Raw genomic sequence first — 18,621 nt, 5'->3', positions numbered from 1 at the left:
CTCCCTTTGAGAACAACAGGGGGTACCAGGTGCCAGGCACTTATGAAAATCAGGCTGCTTACTTTAAGCACCTAAATGGGAACTGAGCTCTTTTGGCAATCTGGCTCAAGGCGTCTTGGGTTGGGGAACCAAAACCTTGTGGCATCCCAAACCAATAGCCTCTTTGGCAAATGTTGGTCTTAACTTCTCAGTGTCTGTTTCCCCATGCATAAAATATATTATTTCCCAACCTTGGTAAATCACCTTGAGATCCTCAAATGAACGGAATGGTTGGTGCCAAGTGTTATACGAAGCAGTGGAAAGGCTAGCAGCTGAGCAGGTTATGAGACCATGGTTCAGACCAGTGATCTCAGTGGTTCAGGAGCCAAATTAGCAACCGACATGACCCAAAAGAATTCCAGTCATGTGAATTCATTGTTTCATTTTCTATAGAGTACTGTTCATATTTCCTCTCCATGGATCACCACCTTGTAGTGGTAGAGAGGCTTGCGTGTCTCAATGATCCCGAGAGCGATGCTGCCTGGAGTCATGTACTCCCTTAGGGCTACCCATGGCAGAAAGGTCAAGAGCGAGGTTCCAGACAAAGTGTGATCCAAGAAGTCCCTAATGCAGAGCAGACGGAGGATAACTGTTGTGTTATGTTACAACTACTGTGAAGGTGGACGTAGGCTGCAGCAGATAGAGGATCTCCAATCATCACAGTGTCCGTGCCATTGGTTTCAAGTCCTCTTTCGGTCAAGGATAGTGTGGAGACTATTGTGCACCATCTCCCCACCTTAAAAGAAGTCCCGCACAGGCATCTTCCAGTTTTGGGGAAAATAACATTTGCGCAAATCAAAAGTCCGGTGGCGATCGGTGAGTGGCTACAGGAACAGGACAGTGAAATCCGGAAGTTCCTAGTTACAGAATGACACACACAGTCGTCTTGCTCGAGGATTGAAGTGGGTCAAGCATCTCAGCAGCTGCACCCACAACTGAGCAGTCCTATTTAGGATCCACTCTGCTCACCCCACATGGGGAGGGGGTTAGAAAAGGTAACCTAAAAATAGTCTTGCCTCTGTTTTTCCTGGCTGGATAGCCTCATCCAGCAGGATCACCACCTCAGCGGTCGAAAATGTAATAAACTTTTCAACTTTGGAACTTGGAACGTACGTACCCTGATGGACAACTCAAACAGCGACTGACCAGAGCGACGTACAGCCATTATTGCTTGTGAATTGAGTCAGTTTAACATCAATATTGCTGCTTTGTCCAGAACTAGAAGAGCTGATGAAGGACAGGTGAGGGAGGAGAAAAGAGAATACACCTAATTCTGGAAGGGAAAATCTATGGATGAAGCCCACTTGCATGGAGTGGACTTTGCTATAAAGAACAAGCTCGTACGGTGCCTTTCTGAGGTACCAGTTGGGATCAATGAGCGGTTTATGACACTCCGATTGAGGCTCACCAAAAATCAACAGGCAACTATTGTGAGCGCCTACGCACCAACACTGGATGCTGGTGAGAATATAAAGGAAGATTTTTATTTTCAGTTGGAAACCATTTTATCAGAGACCCTTACAGAAGACAAGATCAGCCTTCTGGGGGATTTCAATGCATGTGTTGGGCGAGACCCAGACCTGTGGAAAGGAACAATAGGGAAAGAAGGAGTTGGCAAAAGCAATTCAAATGGAATTCTGCTCCAGACCAAGTGTGCCGAACATGGATTTATTATTACGAATACTCTCTCCCGACAAAAGGAAAAGTTCAAAACATCTTGGAGACACCCACAGTCAAAGCACTGACATCTCCTCGACTACGTCATAGTTTGTGCCCGCGTTCATAGTGACGTACTTCTCACAAGAGCAATGACGAGCTGATGACTGTTGGATTGATCATCGCCTTATTCGATCCACAGTGAAAATTAAGATCGCTCCCAAATGGAGTCTGCAAATGAAGTAGATCAGACGCAAGTTGAAGGTTCAAGATTTGAAGGACTCTGTTAAGCGTGACCACTTCCAAGCAGTCTTAGAAGAAAAGCTCCCTTCAGAGTTTCTGGAAGAAATTGAGGAACATTGGAGCCAGTTGAAAGCAGTAATCATCAATGCCTGTGAGGAAACCATAGGCTACCAAACCATAAAACATCAGGACTGGTTTGACAAGAATGATGCTGAAATTGAGCAACTCATCAATGAGAAGAGAATGGCATTTCGTGCTTGGCAGAATGATATAAACTGTAATATAAAGAGAGAAGCCCATGCCAAGGCGAGGGCGGAAATCCAGCCTAAAACCAGAGAACTCAAGAACAAATGGTGGACTGAGAAAGTGCAATAGCTCCAACATCTTGTGGACATCCACAATACATGTGGTTTCTTTAGTGCCACCAAGGCTATTTATGGGCCAATTTGCCATGGTATGAATCCTCTTGGCTCTAAGGATGGAACCACGCTTTAGAAGGACAACGAAGCCATCGATTCTCGCTGGAAAGAACATATTTGAAGAGCTCCTTAACTGTAATTCTATGGTTGCAGATGAAGTCCTTGAGCCAATCCCACACCAACAATTTAGGGATGAGCTCGGAGACCCTCCCAATTTGTATGAGGTACACAATGCCACCAAGCAGATGAAGAACAACAAGGCAGCAGGTCTAGATGGGATCCCCACTGAAATCTTTAAAGATGGTGGACCAGAGCTAATTTGGCAGCTTTACCTGCTTATCCTTAAAATCTGGATAAAGGAGGAGATACCCAGTGAAATGCGGGATGCCCTGATTGTTACCCTCTTCAAGAAAGGAGATAAAGTGGATTGTGGAAATTATTGTAGTATCTTCCTCCTAGCCATTGCAAAGTTCTGGCGTGGATCCTTGCAACCCGCCTTCTGCCCCTCTAAGAAGAAATTTTACCAGAGTCACAGAGTAGCTTCCGACCATGTCATAGAACTGCGGATATGATCTTCACAGCATGGCAGCTGCAAGTAAAGTGTCAGGAGCAAAACTGACCACTGTACATAGCTTTTATTGATCTAACTAAAGCCTTTGATTCAGTTAATCGCCGTGCCCTCTGGACTGTACTTTCTAAGATTGGATGTCCTGATAAATACATCAATGTCCTAAAATTGCTTCATGATAATATGAAAGCGACTGTTCTGACTCTGGCTCCCAGAGTGAACCTTTCAAAGTACAAACAGGAGTCAAACAGGGCTGTATCATCACTCCAACCATGTTTGCAGTTTTTATTGCTATCATTCTTTACCTGATTGCTGGGAAGTTTACAGCTGGCATTGAAATCATTTATAGAATGGACAGAAAACTGTTCAGGCTTAGCAGGCTGAAAGCCAAGAGTAAGATCTCCACAACATCTATTGTGGAACTTCAGTATGCTGATGACAATGCAATCTTTACCCACTCTGAGAAAGATCTTCAAACTGTCTTGAACGTGTTTGCCGATGCTTACGCCTGTCTTGGTCTCACTCTTAATATCAAGAAGACTAAAGTGCTCTATCAGTCTGCTCCAAATGTGGTATTTCATGCCCCATCTCTCAAAATCAGTGGAGTGGCACTGGAGAATGTCGATCATTTCCTCTACCTTGGAAGTCATCTCTCATCCAAGGCAGATATTGATGCAGAAATTCAACATCGCCTGAGCTGTGCCAGTATAGCTTTTTCTCGTTTACGGCACAGGGTTTTTGAAGATCACGACATTTGAACAGCTACCAAGCTTCTTGTTTATAAACCGTTATTCTCCCAACACTATTGTATGGGTCTGAAACTTGGACAACCTATAGACACCACTTGAAAGTCCTTGAGAGGCACCATCAATGCTGCCTTTGTAAGATTCTTTAGATTAAATGGGAAGACACGCGCACCAATATTAAAGTTCTGGAAGAGGCAAAGACCACCAGTATCGAGGCAATGATCATCCATCAGCAATTCCACTGGACTGGTCACTTTGTTCGGATGCCAGACCATCGCCTCCCAGAACAGGTCCTGTTCTCTCAGCTGAAAGAAGGGCACCGTAACGTGGGTGGACAACACAAGCATTATAAGGACTTGCTGAAGGACAACCTAAAAAAGTGTAATATTGACACTTGGGAGACACTTGCCCAGGATCGCTTAAAATGGAGTGAAGTCCTACGTGATGGTCCCTTGCATATTGAACTTGCTTGCCGACAAGCTGAAGAGGACAAGAGGCACAGGAGAAAGGAGAGACTGGCTTCCAGTCATGGTGAACAGCCTCCTGCTGAGCCTGAAAACATCTTCCCTCATTGTAATAGAACTTGTGGTTCAAGGATTGGCCTTATTAGCCACCTGAGGACCCGTAACTCCCGTGGAAGATGATCATACTCGGTAACGAGTGATCGCTGATCATTCATATTTAAACAGTGTGACTGGGAAATATTTAGTTTATATATTATTCTCACAGCAAATAAGTTAATAACTTAGTGCAAGTTGATAACTTCATTGGTTAATAACACAGGAAAAGCATCCTGACTGGTTAATAACTTAAATTGGTTAATAGTTAAATTACACCGTGTTTTAATATCATGTGCTGCAAAGAGCCACAGGAGAGGCATTAAAGAGCCACTTGCGGCTCACGAGCCATCTGAATATCACTGATTCGACAGTGCTTTAGAACCTGAACTGTTTAAGCAAAAATAAAGCCTGAGCTCCCCCAGGAAAATCCTGGCAGGGGAAGGATTTCAGGCCCTTTCAGAGAAAAAAAAGTCCAAACAACTAATCTCTGGAAGTTGGCAAGAGGATGGAAAGAGAAAGTGAGATCTTCTTCCCGGTCGTATAAAAGCAGGCTCCCTTCTCATGCCTCTAGAGCTACATGTGCCCAGAACATTAGGAGGAGTAAGCAGAAACCAGCCTGTTAAACTGACACGTCCGCATTCTCGTATAAATCATTTTGATGACCCCCCCCGCAGAAATGGGGCCTACTGTGCATGTGAAGGGATCCCTTTTGGCCAAGTATGTCTCCCGGGCATAGTGTAAACAAGCCTGTGACCGTTCCAGAAAAAGAAAGAGATCCCGGAAGCACATGTCCAAGTGCGTATCATTATAACCAGCTCCGTCCAATATGTCCTCGTCCGCTCGTTCAGACAGAGGCTTCCAAACTCCAGACAGTGTTGCATATCCTTGCCAAGTGCCTACAGACTTCTTTCAACGGTGTCCACCTGGCTGATGACAACACCATCAAATGGCTGGGCACTTTGCGCATAGGCTGATACACACTTGTGGCAGTGGATGCAGAGCACGCTTCCTGGTTTAATGTGAGTGTAGAATTCTGGATTGGCAGAATTTTGCACGGGTGTAAATGAGAACACAAGATGCAAGGTAGTGGAGAATCAGTCCCCCACCAAGCTGCACTAAACTAAGTGGCCCAAATTTATCCCGGGCACAACTAGGCTGATGTCAATGAAGTTGTACAGTGGCCTGCCAATTCTGCAACATTGCAATACATTTTCCCTTGCTAATGCAACTTCTTTATACCCAAGCGTGAGCAGCCTCTTCCATTGTCAGCTTTTCCCTTTCCCCTAGAATTTAAACCATAACGTTGCAAATCAGATTGTTACTTACACATCACATTGTGAAAGCAATGTGTATGCACATCAATGGCTTCTTGTGTTGTCTTTTGTAAACCACTTGCCAGACATTCTTACCATACCTCTGGAACGGCAATGAATAGTTTTGCTGCACTGTTAGCATTTATTTCCCTTTTCAATATTGCCGTGTTTCCCTGGTGCAGCTGACCCAAAATGTCAGCAAATTATTGCGGGCAATGCAGATAGTGTGAAATTCAACCCCTGCAGAGCATCACCCCAAGACTGCTTAAGTGCTACTTCCAGTAAGCCCCTCAAAATAAGACTTAAGTGGGGCATAGTCCTTGGCATGACTCTCTGCACAGGGGTGAATTTCATCCTTCGCAACCACATTGTACCATGAACATTTGCCAGCTTTCATCAAGAACTGCTCATTCACAGGTTTTCCTCCTCCCTCTGCTAATGCTCTTGATATTTTGACTCTCCGGAAGTTGGAGCAGTGTTGAGTTGAGGAGGAGGACGTTTTCCCCTCTGCATGTCTGACTTTTTACTGTAAACCATTCCAGCAGCCACTTTACCCTCCTACCTACTCATTCGGCCAGCAAAGGGTTTGTGTAAGTCAGACAGTGATCTTCCAATAATTGCATTGTGGGTGGGGATATGTGAGCCTGCAAACATCAAAACACCTGTCAAACAACCAGGGTGGAACCAGGTGAGATGGGGAGGAAGGGGTTCTAATGGGATGAAGTGCATTCCAAATGGTCCCTTCATTTTTCTGTGAGCTACAGTTGATTTGGGTAGTCAGTAAAGGAAATCACAGCCATGTGTACAATATGGAGAGCCAGTCTGGCTGCACACCACCACATGAAATTTTGACCAAAAAAGAGAGAAATGCAGATGAGTTGCTGAGCTTTTACCCCAATGTGTTCTGCTTCCTCTGTTTCAATGTTCTAGTTCGTCTGAGAGTATCTCCAACGCTTACAGAAACTCAGGGTCACAGCCTGCCCTGGAAGGGACACTAAGAGGACATGCTGCAGCATGAGTCTCTGAAGACTCAGCCAGATTTCCACCTGGCAGCACAGCTCCCAGAGAAGATATGCCACAGAGCCAACTTCACCACCCTAGGACAGTGGGCCACTTGCACTTCCTTCCGTGCCTAAACAGATCTGCTCACTTGTGCGGAGAAGAGTGAGGGCATCACATGGAGAGAAGGGGGTCCCTTGCCATGTAACCCCCTCCTCCTGAACCCTCATCATGTATCCGTGCACTGTTGGATACAATCAAACCTTCAGGCTGTAAGGGAAGCAGTTAAGCCATTGTATCTACGAGCACTGTGTGTGTCAAACGCCAAAGACAGAGCAGGTCCAAGGGTGCTGCTCCACCATTAATCCCTAGTGCAGCATTAGCCCAATCTATGCCTACTGCTCTAGTTACATAGCAATCTTGGTAAACTAATTTTATTCATCTATGCTGAGTTCAGGAACTTTAGGAGCAATGGGTGTGTCTGGTAAAGACCACATGGTGTTGGGGCAAGGAAGGAGAATTCACCATAAACACTTGTGCTGATTGCTGTGTTCCCAGGGCCCAGACTTCGGCTATGTGACCAGGGATCCTCTGTTCGAGGCTGTCACCAGTCTCGACTCCTTCGGCAACCTGGAAGTCAGCCCTCCGGTGACCGTCAACGGGAAGGCATATCCCCTGGGGAGGATCCTCATTGGAAGCAGCTTCCCCACGTAAGAGAGAATTAGGATGATGGCATGTTTCACAGCAATCGGGGGTTGTAAGAATACCACTGTTCTCCATTAACTGCCCATCTGTCTCCACACAGCTGGGTATATGGTGTGTGCGTATGTGTGTATTTCTAGCCCGAGCAGTTCTCGATCTGTCTTGTAGGGTAAGCTGTGGTTGTTGACACCTCGTCAACAGATTCAGGGGATTTGTTTGGCCCATTATAATTTTCCATCCCTGGCATTTTTTAAATCAAGAATGGATGTTTTTTCTAAAATATCTGCTCTAGGTTCAAACACAAATTAAGTTAGGGAAGTCTTTCAGCCTGTTTTACACAGGCCATAATAGATTATTACAAAGGTCCATTCTGGCTTCGTAATCTATAAATCTACAGAGGGGTGTGTGCAAAATCCAATTTGCAATTTGGGTTCAAATCATCCCTCACAATCCCCTCCAAAGATCAGCAGTGTCTGGACTCCTCTCCAGTCGTGAGTGACTGTGATTTAGCAAGGTCACAGGCTGACTTTTCTTAGCTGTTTTGGCCAAGGCAATCGTTCGTCACCAACAATTTGCTATGAAATTTTATCAGCATCATCTTGGATGGATGTTAAGTGGGTCATGCACTTGAGCTGTCTGTCCGCACAGGAGCAGAGTGACTCTCATGAACGCATTTGTGGGTGTCTTTAGGAAACGCCAGTAGAAAAGGAATGGTTAGCATCACCACAATCTCTGTCTCTGCCAGGCTGGATGGGGATTGATGGGGCAGTCACGTTTTTGGTTGCATCGCTTTTTTCTTCAAACCATCGTCATTGTCACTTTGTCTCCCTTCTAAAATGTATTTTCTTTATTTTATTTTATTTTTTTTGCCCTTTGGACAATCAACCACTAGATCTGCTGGGAGGAGGATGACCAAGGTGGTGAGAGAGTTCCTCTATGCTCAGCAAGTCCAGTCGCCCGTGGAGCTCTACTCTGATTGGCTGACCGTGGGACATGTGGATGAGTTTGTGACCTTTGTGCCCCTTCCTGACAAAAAGGTAACCAACCAGGTGGCAATTTTCCAAAGGTTACAAGGGAAAGGAACAAGCTTCAAGCCCCTGCTAGGTTTTTGTTGGAAATTTATCAAGCTCTTTGAGCATAATGTTTGCCCCGTCTTTGAAAAAATGAAACTGAAATGGAAAACTGCCCCTATTGTCTCAGGGCAGGGAAGGAGGCTGTTTGTTGATCTATTTGCTGTTAGTGGCATGGGCTGATATTTTCAAAAGCACTGATGGGAGTTCAGTCCGAGCTGAGTGTCTAAGGCCAGGCCTACTCTACAGGGCCCATGCTGGTACTGCTAGGCTGGCAGACACTCAAGTGGAGACGCACTGCAAGCCGCCAGTAGGCGTTCTGCCAGCGTAACTACACCACCTCCTGGATGACGTTCAGGGGCGGCGAGTTATATGGGCCCGTGGTGCCTGTGCTCTAGCAATATTCAGGGCCCGGGGGCCTGGCTCCAACAATGTTCGGGGACGGGTCTCTGCCCCGGCCCCAGCTGCCGCCCCCCGGTGTCCCTGCCTGCACTCTGGGCGGCTGCCCCCTGCAGCTCCGTGCTCCGTTCCGTGCCCCGGCATCAACTACCACTGCAAGGTCCTAGCACCCCCCAACCACAAGTGCCAGGGCAAGCTGACCCTGCCCCTGCCCTTCCGCTTCGGACAGACAGGTGGACCCTTCCCTTTTCTGGCAGAACCCTCCATCAGCAGAGAGGGCCCCCCTGCCCGCAGTCACCGCTCCTGCCCCACACTGGGCATGGGGCAGCCCCATCCCCCACCCCCAGTGAGGCTACAGTGAGAGGCTGCAGCAGGGGAGGAGGTAAACACGTGATGGCAGGCCCCCCCCCACCCCCAGCACCCACCACAGGTTGAGGGAGCTTCCTGGACCTGAGAGGGGACAGTGGTGCGGGGTGAGTGTGCTGCCGAGGGGGGTAGAGGGGCCACTCCTATGGAGCTCGCTGCTGCCGGCGGGGAGAGGGCTGGGGGGAGTCCTCCTTTCTGGCCCCAGCCCCGGGGCAGCCTGTCTGCACCCCAAACTCGTCATCCCCAGCCCCACCCCACCCCAGAGCCCGCACCTCCAGCCAGAGCCCTCACCCCCCCCGCACTCCAACCCTCTGCCCCAGCCCTGCGCCCCCTCCTACACTCCAAACCCCTCATCACCAGCCCCACCCCAGAGCCCTCACATTTTTACATTATTTAAAAAAATATATATCGGCTTACAAGGCAGATGGGAGGCAGGGAGGGGGAGGTTCCAGGACTTGGACCCATTCTGGGCACCACCAAAAATTATACAAACCTGCCACCCCTGATGACATTAGTTTTACCAGCAGAAGCACTGCTCTCTCATCATAGTCACATCTACACTGGCGGGTTTGCCAGCATAGTTGTGTCGGCTAGGAGGTGCGATTCCCCCCCAACACCTACCATATTCCTAGCTGACATAGCTATCCTTGCAAAACTTTGTAGTATAGACAAGACCTTTGTCCGCTAGATTCCTTTGATCATCCCAGGCATTAATCGGTCTGTGAGGTGCTTAGATGCCTAAGTGATATAAGACAGATGCAAAAGAAAACTCAACCTACTCATTTTTGAATGAACGAGAAAGGTCTAAAATGTGGGAGACTAAAAGTAGCTAGTAGCTAAAGTGGCATAGCTTGATGAGGTACAATAGGAAGGCCATGCCGAATGGAGTAAGAGGGAGTTATAGTAATCTGGCTCTTTCCCATTAGCTTCCTTGGCTCTTAGGGCAGTCCCTGACCAGAAGGAGTTTGTGTTCAGTGTGGTGGACTGACTGTGTGTTTGTTACTGAGTTGTAAATTATTATGGCTGCTCTTGATTAGTTATTTGATGCTTTCCTCTTCGCGAGTCCCTTACTCCCTTCCTTCCCCTCTTTCTCCCAGCAATTCCGGATGCTCATGGCCAGCACGTCGGCCTGCTACAAGCTCTTCCGAGAGAAGCAGAAGGAGGGCCATGGAGAAGCCACCATGTTCAAAGGTAAGTTACTATATACCTGCTTCCCGGCAAAAAGAGGCAGTCAGTAAGGGAAGACAGTATGGCCCAGTGGTGAGAGCAAATAAGGGTGATAGGAGACCTGAATTCCATTCCCCACCCTGCTACCAAGTCACTTAGCAGCTCCCTGCCTCAGTTTCGCCAGCTGTAAAATGTGGCTACAGGTACTGACCCTCAGTGAATGGTGCAGAGCCATATATTACTGCACACCCCCAGACTCAGGCAACTCTGACTGTAACCCAAAACTGAAACATTGTGTCATCAGATAGGCCTTTCTGTCTGTGGAATAATTACTTTGAATTGGATATTCTATCTGAAGTGTTCCAAAGTATTTTTTTTCCCTACACATGCATCTTATTTCATGTCTTTATTTTCTGTGTGCTTCAGGACAAGCCAAAGGAATTAGTGCCCCTTTACAAAGAAGGGGATCTACAAAATGTTGAGCTGGCACATAGAATGTACTTGTATTTTCGTTTGAAATGTATCCAAAGTACTGTCATTTTCATCAGATGGGAGAAATTGATTAGGTCTCCAAAAGGGGCATCTAAAGTGCTGGGGGGGGGGTTTCCCAAAGAGAAGAGAAGATTTGCCACACTGGATGAGGTCATTTAGTCCATCAAGTCAGACGTCCTGCCTCAAGATGCATCAATGGGAAAAGCCCACGATGCACCTGGCCAATTCATCAATGATTTCCAAGGGGGAGTAAGAAAGGAATTCTTCCCTAATCCCGGAAGTGATTGTCTTACACTCGGAAGAATGAAGCTGATGTATTTTTGTTGTCAGCAAGCATGCTGGTTAATTATCATAAGTTATCCAGCCCCTGGTATTTGACTGTCTCTAATCCCTGCAGATCCGATCCGACAAGATAAACACCTGCTGAGGGTGCAATTCACAAATGTCCCACTCAAGCTCTATTTTGAGAAGTTGCGTGGGACTTCAGTGATGCATATGGTTTGAGTTGGCCCTCTAAATAGGGGTGAATTTCCCCCTGGGTAAAATGCCATTAAATCTCTGGATTACTGTGTAACATGGAGGCCGTGAGACAATGATATATGGACCCACGAACAGTAGATATTTTAATGCTTGGCTGACAGTTCTTGAAACTCGGTCCATAGTTTGCAAACTGCAGATTTTTTTTCCAGCAGCTTTTCTCCCATATAGGGCCTGACGTGCCATGATTTATTTTGTGCCGGCTCTGCCGGGGACTTAATCTCTCATTTAGAAAGAGGAAGATTACCGAGATATTGCAGCTGTTGAATAATGTTCATGAGCAGTAAAGGCGTTAGATGGCTTATAGCACACAAAGCAGCATTGACATTTCAGATTCTTTGGACTGAGCAGTTGGCTTGGACACCTTCTAATTATGACTTCTTCCCTTAGGATGAAATTCACCCTAGTGCCAGGGACAAGTGCACCACTTAAACTCTTCAGCCCATCTCTGGTGCAGGCCTAGGTACTGACACAGCTCCCATCACCATAGTTACTGAGAGTTTCGTCCTCACAACCCCCATACGAGGTAGAGAAGTATCATTAGCCATGTGAAGCCCAGAGAAATTAAGGGCAACATTCTCAGGATGAGCACAGCTTTTAGGTGCCTCTGGTTTTGAGGACACAGCTTTAGACCCTGCTCGCCTGATTTTCCACAATCGTTGAGCCCCTACAGCCCCAGATGAAGTCCGCAAGATCCCTGGGTGCTCAGCACTTCTGCAAATGAGCATCTCCAGTACCCAAAATCACTGGCCATGGTTGGAAACTTTGGCCTAGTTGGTTATCTACATGCGGGGGAAAGCCCAGAGCCGCCAGCATGCGCTAACTCCCACATGAACATTTTGGAAGTATATTAAACTAAAGTGCACAAAGACACTCTTAGTGCGGAGCAAGAGTGTCCACACAGGGAGTTAATTCAGAGTAGTTAATGCACTTTAAAGTCACACCCTATCTTACTCCACACTAACTTCCCTGTGAAGACAAGCCCTTGATGACTTGCCCAAAGTAACATAGTGCAACAGTGACAAAGCTAGAACTCTCGTTACAGTGTGTATGGTAACACCTGTTGTTTCATGTTCTCTGTATTTATAAAATCTCCCTATGATGAAGTGAGCTGTAGCCCGTGAAAGCTTATGCTCAAATAAATTTGTTAGTCTCTAAGATGCCACAAGTCCTCCTGTTCTTTTTGCAGATACAGACTAACACGGTTGCTACTCTGAAAGCTAGAACTGACTCCCATCTCCTGAGTTTCCATGTAGTGCCTTGACCACAGGACTTTCCATCCTGATTCCAGAAACCTCTGCTTATATCAACTATTGTAAAACAGAAGGCCTGGCTCATGTGTCACTATGGGCCTGCTCCAAACCCACAGATGCTGGGGAGGGGGGAGTTGTTCTTTTGACTTCAAGATCAGGCCCTGTGTCCTTTATAATGATTGATGGACCTGATGTAAATTCAAAGTTCAGGGTGTTCTGATCTAGGGCATTGGTTTGACTCAACTTTATTCATAATTTTAAATACCTTGATCAAGGCGCCTGAAACTCCAGCATAAACTGGAATGTTCTATTATCGGGTGCTTGCTTTGGCTGTCATTTCATTACTCAGGTGGCTGATTTTGTTTTCTCTGTATAGGTTATTCTGGGGCAGACACAAAACGGGTCACCATTAACAAGGTCCTGTCCAATGGGGTCATGGTGCAGGAGAACCAATACGTGCAGGTAAATAGCTACCAAGGGCTGACTGTGGGGCTGTGGCATGCGGAGGACATCCCAAAGGGCGCTTAGCGGTGGCTGGGGAGGGCAAGGGGGAACAAGGAAGATGGTATTGTCCCATTGAGTAAATATGTGCCACAAGAAACACAGCTGGCAAGGTTAAGCTAGTGGAAGCACGGGGGGGAAGGGAGGAGGGGATCACTGCAGGAGCTAAGAGCTTGCAAAGGCAGCATTTTCATTCCCTAGTGGGAGGACTGATGAAAGGAAACCTTCCTCCTCTCGCGGCTGGTGGGCAGTCACTGCAACGGGGTGAAACTGAATGTCCTGCAAAAGACAGGAAATCAGAATGGATGATTCATAGAATTATACATTGGGGTTGGAAGGGACCTCAGGAGATCATCCAGTCCCACCCCCCCTGCTCAAAGCAGGACCAATCCCCAACTAAATCATCCCAGCCAGGGCTTTGTCAAGCCGGGCCTTAAAAACCTCTAAGGAAGGAGATTCAACCACCTCCCTAGGGAACCCATTCCAGTGCTTCATCACCCTCCGAGTGAAATAGTTTTTCCTAATATTCAACCTAAACCTCCCGCACTGCAGCTTGAAACCATTGCTCCTCGTTCTGTCATCTGCCACACCTGAGAACAGCCGAGCTCCATCCCCTTTGGAACCCCCCTTCAGATAGTTGAAGACTACTATCAAATCCCCCCTCACTCTTCTCTTCTGCAGACTAAATAAGCCCAGTTCCCTCAGCCTCTCCTCATAAGTCATGTGCCCCAGCCCCCTAATCATTTTCATTGCCCTCCGCTGGACTCTGTCCAATTTGTCCACATCCTTTCTGTAGTGGGGGGGCCAAAACTGGACAAAATACTCCAGATGTGGCCTTACCAGTGCTGAATAGAGGGGAATAATCACTTCCCTCGATCTGCTGGCAATGCTCCTACTAGTGCAGCCCAATATGCCAACAAGGGCACACTGCTGACTCATAGATTCTAAAGCTAGAAGGGTCCATTATGATCATCTAGTCTGACCTGTGTATAACACAGGCCAGAGAACTGCCCCAACGTAATTCCTAGAGCAGATCTTTTAGAAGAACATCCAATCCTGATTTTATAATTGCAAGTGATGGAGGATCCACCATGACTCTTGAAAACTTGTTCTAATGGTTAATTACTCACACCATTAAAAATGTACACCTTATTTCCAATCTGAATTTGTCTAGCTTCAACTTCCAGCCATTCGATCAGGTTATATCTTTTTCTACTAGATTGAAGAGCCCGTTATTAAATATTTGTTCCCCATTTAAGTACCCTGGCAGGTCAAGTCACCCCTTAACCTTCTCTTTGATAAGCTAAATTAATTGAGCTCCTTTAGTCTATCACTATAAGACATGTTTTCTAATCCTTTAAGCATTCTCATGGGTCTCCTCTGATGTATTGATCCCTTCTGGCCTTAAACGCCATGAATCAACACTGGGACAAGGGAGTGAAATAAGCAAATCTTCAGGTCTCTAAGAGGGACCTGGGCAATAAATCTCCAGGCTCTTTTGTGGTTTCCCGACCTGCTTCGAGAGTCGAGGACGAAGATAAATGTGGTGACCCTGTGTGCCAGCTGCCTGGAATTTTTCACGTTAGCCTCATTCCTTGAATTTTTGTGGGGATCTTGCACTGCTAATGCAACTGCATCTTAATCATGCTAGAGAAGCAAGCCAATTTCAGTGGGAGCTGAGATTACCCTGTCATCAGATAATCATAAAATTGTAGACCTGGCAGGGACCTCAAGAGGACATCTAGTCCATCCCTCTGCACTGAGGCAGGACCAAGTACACCTAGACCATCCCATACTGCAGTTCCATTTGTTGGACCAACTTGTGCTTGCCCATATTAACTCTCTGATTATCCTCCTTCTCTTCACCCCCCCACCCACCCCCAGCGCTGCATCGATTGGAACAGAGACATCCTCAAGAAAGAGCTGGGGCTGACTGAAAAAGACATCATAGACCTCCCGGCACTCTTCAAGATAGACAAGATGGGCAAAGCCATGGCATACTTCCCCAACATGGTGAGAGAGGCCCCTCCCCGGGGACCGGTTGGCTCAGGGCCCCATCCATTCTGTTTCAATGTGCAGAGGGTGCCTGTCATGATCGCTGCAGGTACACAGGCAATATAAATTCCACAATATGTATCAAATGTCCACAGCCGACGCTGAAATGAATTACAAAAAGAAAAGGAGTACTTGTGGCACCTTAGAGACTAACAAATTTATTAGAGCATAAGCTTTCGTGAGCTACAGCTCACTTCATCGGATGCATTTGGTGGAAAAAACCACCAAAAACCATTTGGTTTTTCCACCAAATGCATCCGATGAAGTGAGCTGTAGCTCACGAAAGCTTATGCTCTAATAAATTTGTTTGGTTTTTCCACCAAATGCATCCGATGAAGTGAGCTGTAGCTCACGAAAGCTTATGCTCTAATAAATTTGTTAGTCTCTAAGGTGCCACAAGTACTCCTTTTCTTTTTGCGAATACAGACTAACACGGCTGCTACTCTGAAACCTGAAATGAATTACCAAACCCTAATGACCCTTCTCCTGAGAACAAAGCCTAGGGCCAATGTTTTCTAAAAGACTCCCTGGTTTCTGGGTGGCCAATCTGGGACTCTGTGGGTCTGATTTTCAGCACTGCTAAGTACCTGTAGCTCCCACTGACTTCATTAGATGTCACGGGTGCTCAGCTGTTCTGAAAATGGGGCCCCGAGCTGTCTCCTGTTGGGCACTCAACATTTAGTGATTTTTCTTTTTTTTAATTTAGCCCTAAATAAATAGACTGACCTGGCCCCTTGCCCACATGCTCAGGAAACGTAGGGTCTTGCAGACCAAAGAAAGGGAAGCAAATCTCAGAGTTAAGAGCCCCTGTTCAGAACACTTTAGCCTTGAACTCTCAGATGTTCAAACCCAACTTGAGTAGCCCAGCTGTAAAGCGCAAAGAAAGGGACAGAGCAAAAGATACCATATCTGTGACCTGAACCATAAAGTGCTAGATTTATAGTGCCAGATCAATACTGTGGCTGGTTGGGAGTTTTCCAATGGAAATTTTTTAAAATCAGAATTAAAAAATGGTCCATCAATTTGTTGAAACCGAAACTGTTTGTAGGAATGTAACAGTTTCTATTCAACTTTCATTGGGAAATGTTTCTCATGTCCAGAATGGAATTTCTGGTCAAAACCAGAGACACAGCCGAATTACCAACTGGTTAGAACCGGAACTTTTCCCACATCCAGGTGAGTAACGTAGGCATTTTTTTTGCAAACCACTTCAAAAGGTCACTGTTGCACCCAGAGACCAATAGAAAGCAATGCAGTCTCCAAAGCACATGAGCAATGTGCTCCATGGATGTTTGTTTTGACCTGTAAATTCCTCATGGAAGTCATGGAAGGACAGCAAGACGTCAGTTTTACCTTTGCTTCCTACCTTGGTTACTAGCCTTTTTTATTCTATATGTTAAGGTGACATTTCAATCAAAACATATTCAAAACCCCATACATGCCTTGGCATTGGCTCCCCTGAAATGCAACCCTTGATCTCCTCCCTCATTACACAGGTGAACATGATTGTCCTATCTAGAGACCTGGGAATCCCAAAGCCATTCGGGCCAATCATCGAGGGAGATTGCTGCTTGGAAGCACATGTCCGCTCTTTGCTGGAGCCACTCGGGTTGATGTGCAGCTTCATCGATGACATTTCCTCCTACCATAAGATGCTGGGAGAGGTCCACTGCGGTACCAATGTCCATCGCAAGCCCTTCTCCTTCAAGTGGTGGCATGTGATTCCCTAGCTGCCGAGCAGGTGGAGATTCCTGCAGTCAAAGTTCACGTGGGCACTGCTTTTTTTGTTGGTTGGTTGGTTGGTTGTTTGCTTGAGCTTGGTCGAGTTAATCGCTAAAACTTTGGTATGGAGTCTCGGTGCATTGCTTTGGCACCTCTGTGTGACATGTTTCACCCATTAGATGGGAAGGTCCTCCAGCCACACGCCATTCTGGTTTGCATGCTGCAGGTCCTGGCCCATTCCATCCTGGGTTTTTTCAAGCCCTTGGAGGTTATGGCAGCTGGAGGTTGAACTGATCAGGGGCATTATACCAAAAAAAGATTGATAGAAACTATGGTAGCAAAAGCCATCTTCTGCTGAGTTTTGATGGCAATAGTTTGTAATCAGGATAATTAAATGGAAAAAGTGTGGAAATCTCTTGGTCTTGTCTTTAAATACGCACATCCTGGCTGCACTAGTTCTCTGCACTGCACAGTTCAAGGTGTAGTCTCTTCATTAGACGCAGAAACCAAGAATTCAGCTACCAAAAGGTGCAAGTGCTGATCTACTGGGTATATTTCACAGCACACAAACAGAGAAGTGAGATAAAAACATAAAATGCTCTTGCTGGGAGGTTGCAATGTAACACAACTTTATTTCTGAGAATTCAGCATGATAACTCACAAGAATGCAAAAAACAGAGAAAGACAAAGCAGACTGCTCCCTACAGCAGTGAGGCACAACTCATCCCACCTTACTGTAGGCTGGCTAGCTGCAGAATGACTGCTGCTAGACCCAGCTCACATACTTCCCTACAAAACGCCCTAGCAAGGAGGACCAGGAACCCCTCCCTCCACTCTTAAAGTGATACCTTGCAATTCCAACACAGTCCACAATCCACCACACTAATCATCACTTCTGGTAATTTGGGAAGCAAAGTGTAAAGGGAAGAATAATTAAAGGATGAAAGGAACATAAATTCTTTTATAATCGGGCAATGGAACGTAACTTTTTTTTAAACTTTAAACTGCCAGGGAACACACTAATCCGCCGAAAACATGGTTGCTGCTGGCATTCAACAGTATTCTTATGCTGTGAAGGATGCGTAGGGCAAATGAGCTGATCTGTTTCCAATTTAGGCTATAAGAAGTCCCGGCACAGCAGTTAACCAATCAGCATTTATTTCAAAAGTCTAATTTCTTCCCTTTCTTGTTCCATGTAATCCAAGGCATTGTTTTACTGGGTTTGAAAGTCTCAAATCTGCTGCTGAACATTAAGCACAGCAGGGGAGAATATGGTCTGGTTTTGTTCAAAAGCAAAACTTTGTTTATAAGCTTTTCTATATGGAACCACCTCCCTCAAGGGCACCTCAGTCCCTCTGTCTGTGGCACATAATAGTTTAGTCTCCTGTAGGCTGTGATACTTTGGTCTGATTTTGATTGTTGGGTTCAGTGTGTGGATGCTGGGGGGTGTTGGTGGCCTGTGATCTACAGGAGGTGAGTAGATGATCTGATGGTCCTTTCTGGACTTAAATTCTATGGCTCTATGTCTAAGTGGACAATTTAGGGATTGCCTCCGTCATCCAAACAAACAGGACATTCCTGCATTTCAAGTAGCTATGGAAGACAAGCTTTGTTTACTCTCTGGAATCAGAGTTCAACTCATGTGAAGTGACCCCTCGATTAAGAGGAATGTCTTGTCCATGTATAAGGCTATCAAGCTGCCAGACTTGGACTGGACATCAGACCAAAAGCTCTTGAGTCTCATACCTTTTGTTCCATGAATTCCTAGAAACTAGAGTTAGAAAAGCCTAATAGATCATCCGTTTAGTATGTTC

The 18,621-nt window shown here is 46.2% G+C and overlaps 1 protein-coding gene across 4 annotated transcripts in view; it reads left to right on the top strand.

The window, feature by feature from the left end:
* Positions 1-17,213, top strand: part of LOC119845044 (protein-arginine deiminase type-2) — a 69,356-nt gene extending 52,143 nt beyond the window's left edge. For all 4 annotated transcript variants that reach the window (XM_038376776.2, XM_043500180.1, XM_043500179.1 and 1 more), the window contains 6 exons: positions 7,102-7,253; positions 8,138-8,282; positions 10,178-10,271; positions 12,906-12,991; positions 14,915-15,043; positions 16,582-17,213. In XM_038376776.2, coding sequence (XP_038232704.1) covers positions 7,102-7,253; positions 8,138-8,282; positions 10,178-10,271; positions 12,906-12,991; positions 14,915-15,043; positions 16,582-16,815 — 840 coding nt within the window. In that variant the 3' untranslated portion in view covers positions 16,816-17,213. The remainder of the gene's footprint in view (positions 1-7,101; positions 7,254-8,137; positions 8,283-10,177; positions 10,272-12,905; positions 12,992-14,914; positions 15,044-16,581) is intronic.
* Positions 17,214-18,621: the final 1,408 nt, after the last annotated feature.

The sequence above is a fragment of the Dermochelys coriacea genome, chromosome 18 (genome assembly GCF_009764565.3).
Source record: "Dermochelys coriacea isolate rDerCor1 chromosome 18, rDerCor1.pri.v4, whole genome shotgun sequence".
Taxonomy (NCBI): Eukaryota; Metazoa; Chordata; order Testudines; family Dermochelyidae; genus Dermochelys; species Dermochelys coriacea.
This window is presented reverse-complemented; position numbering and strand designations above follow the sequence as displayed.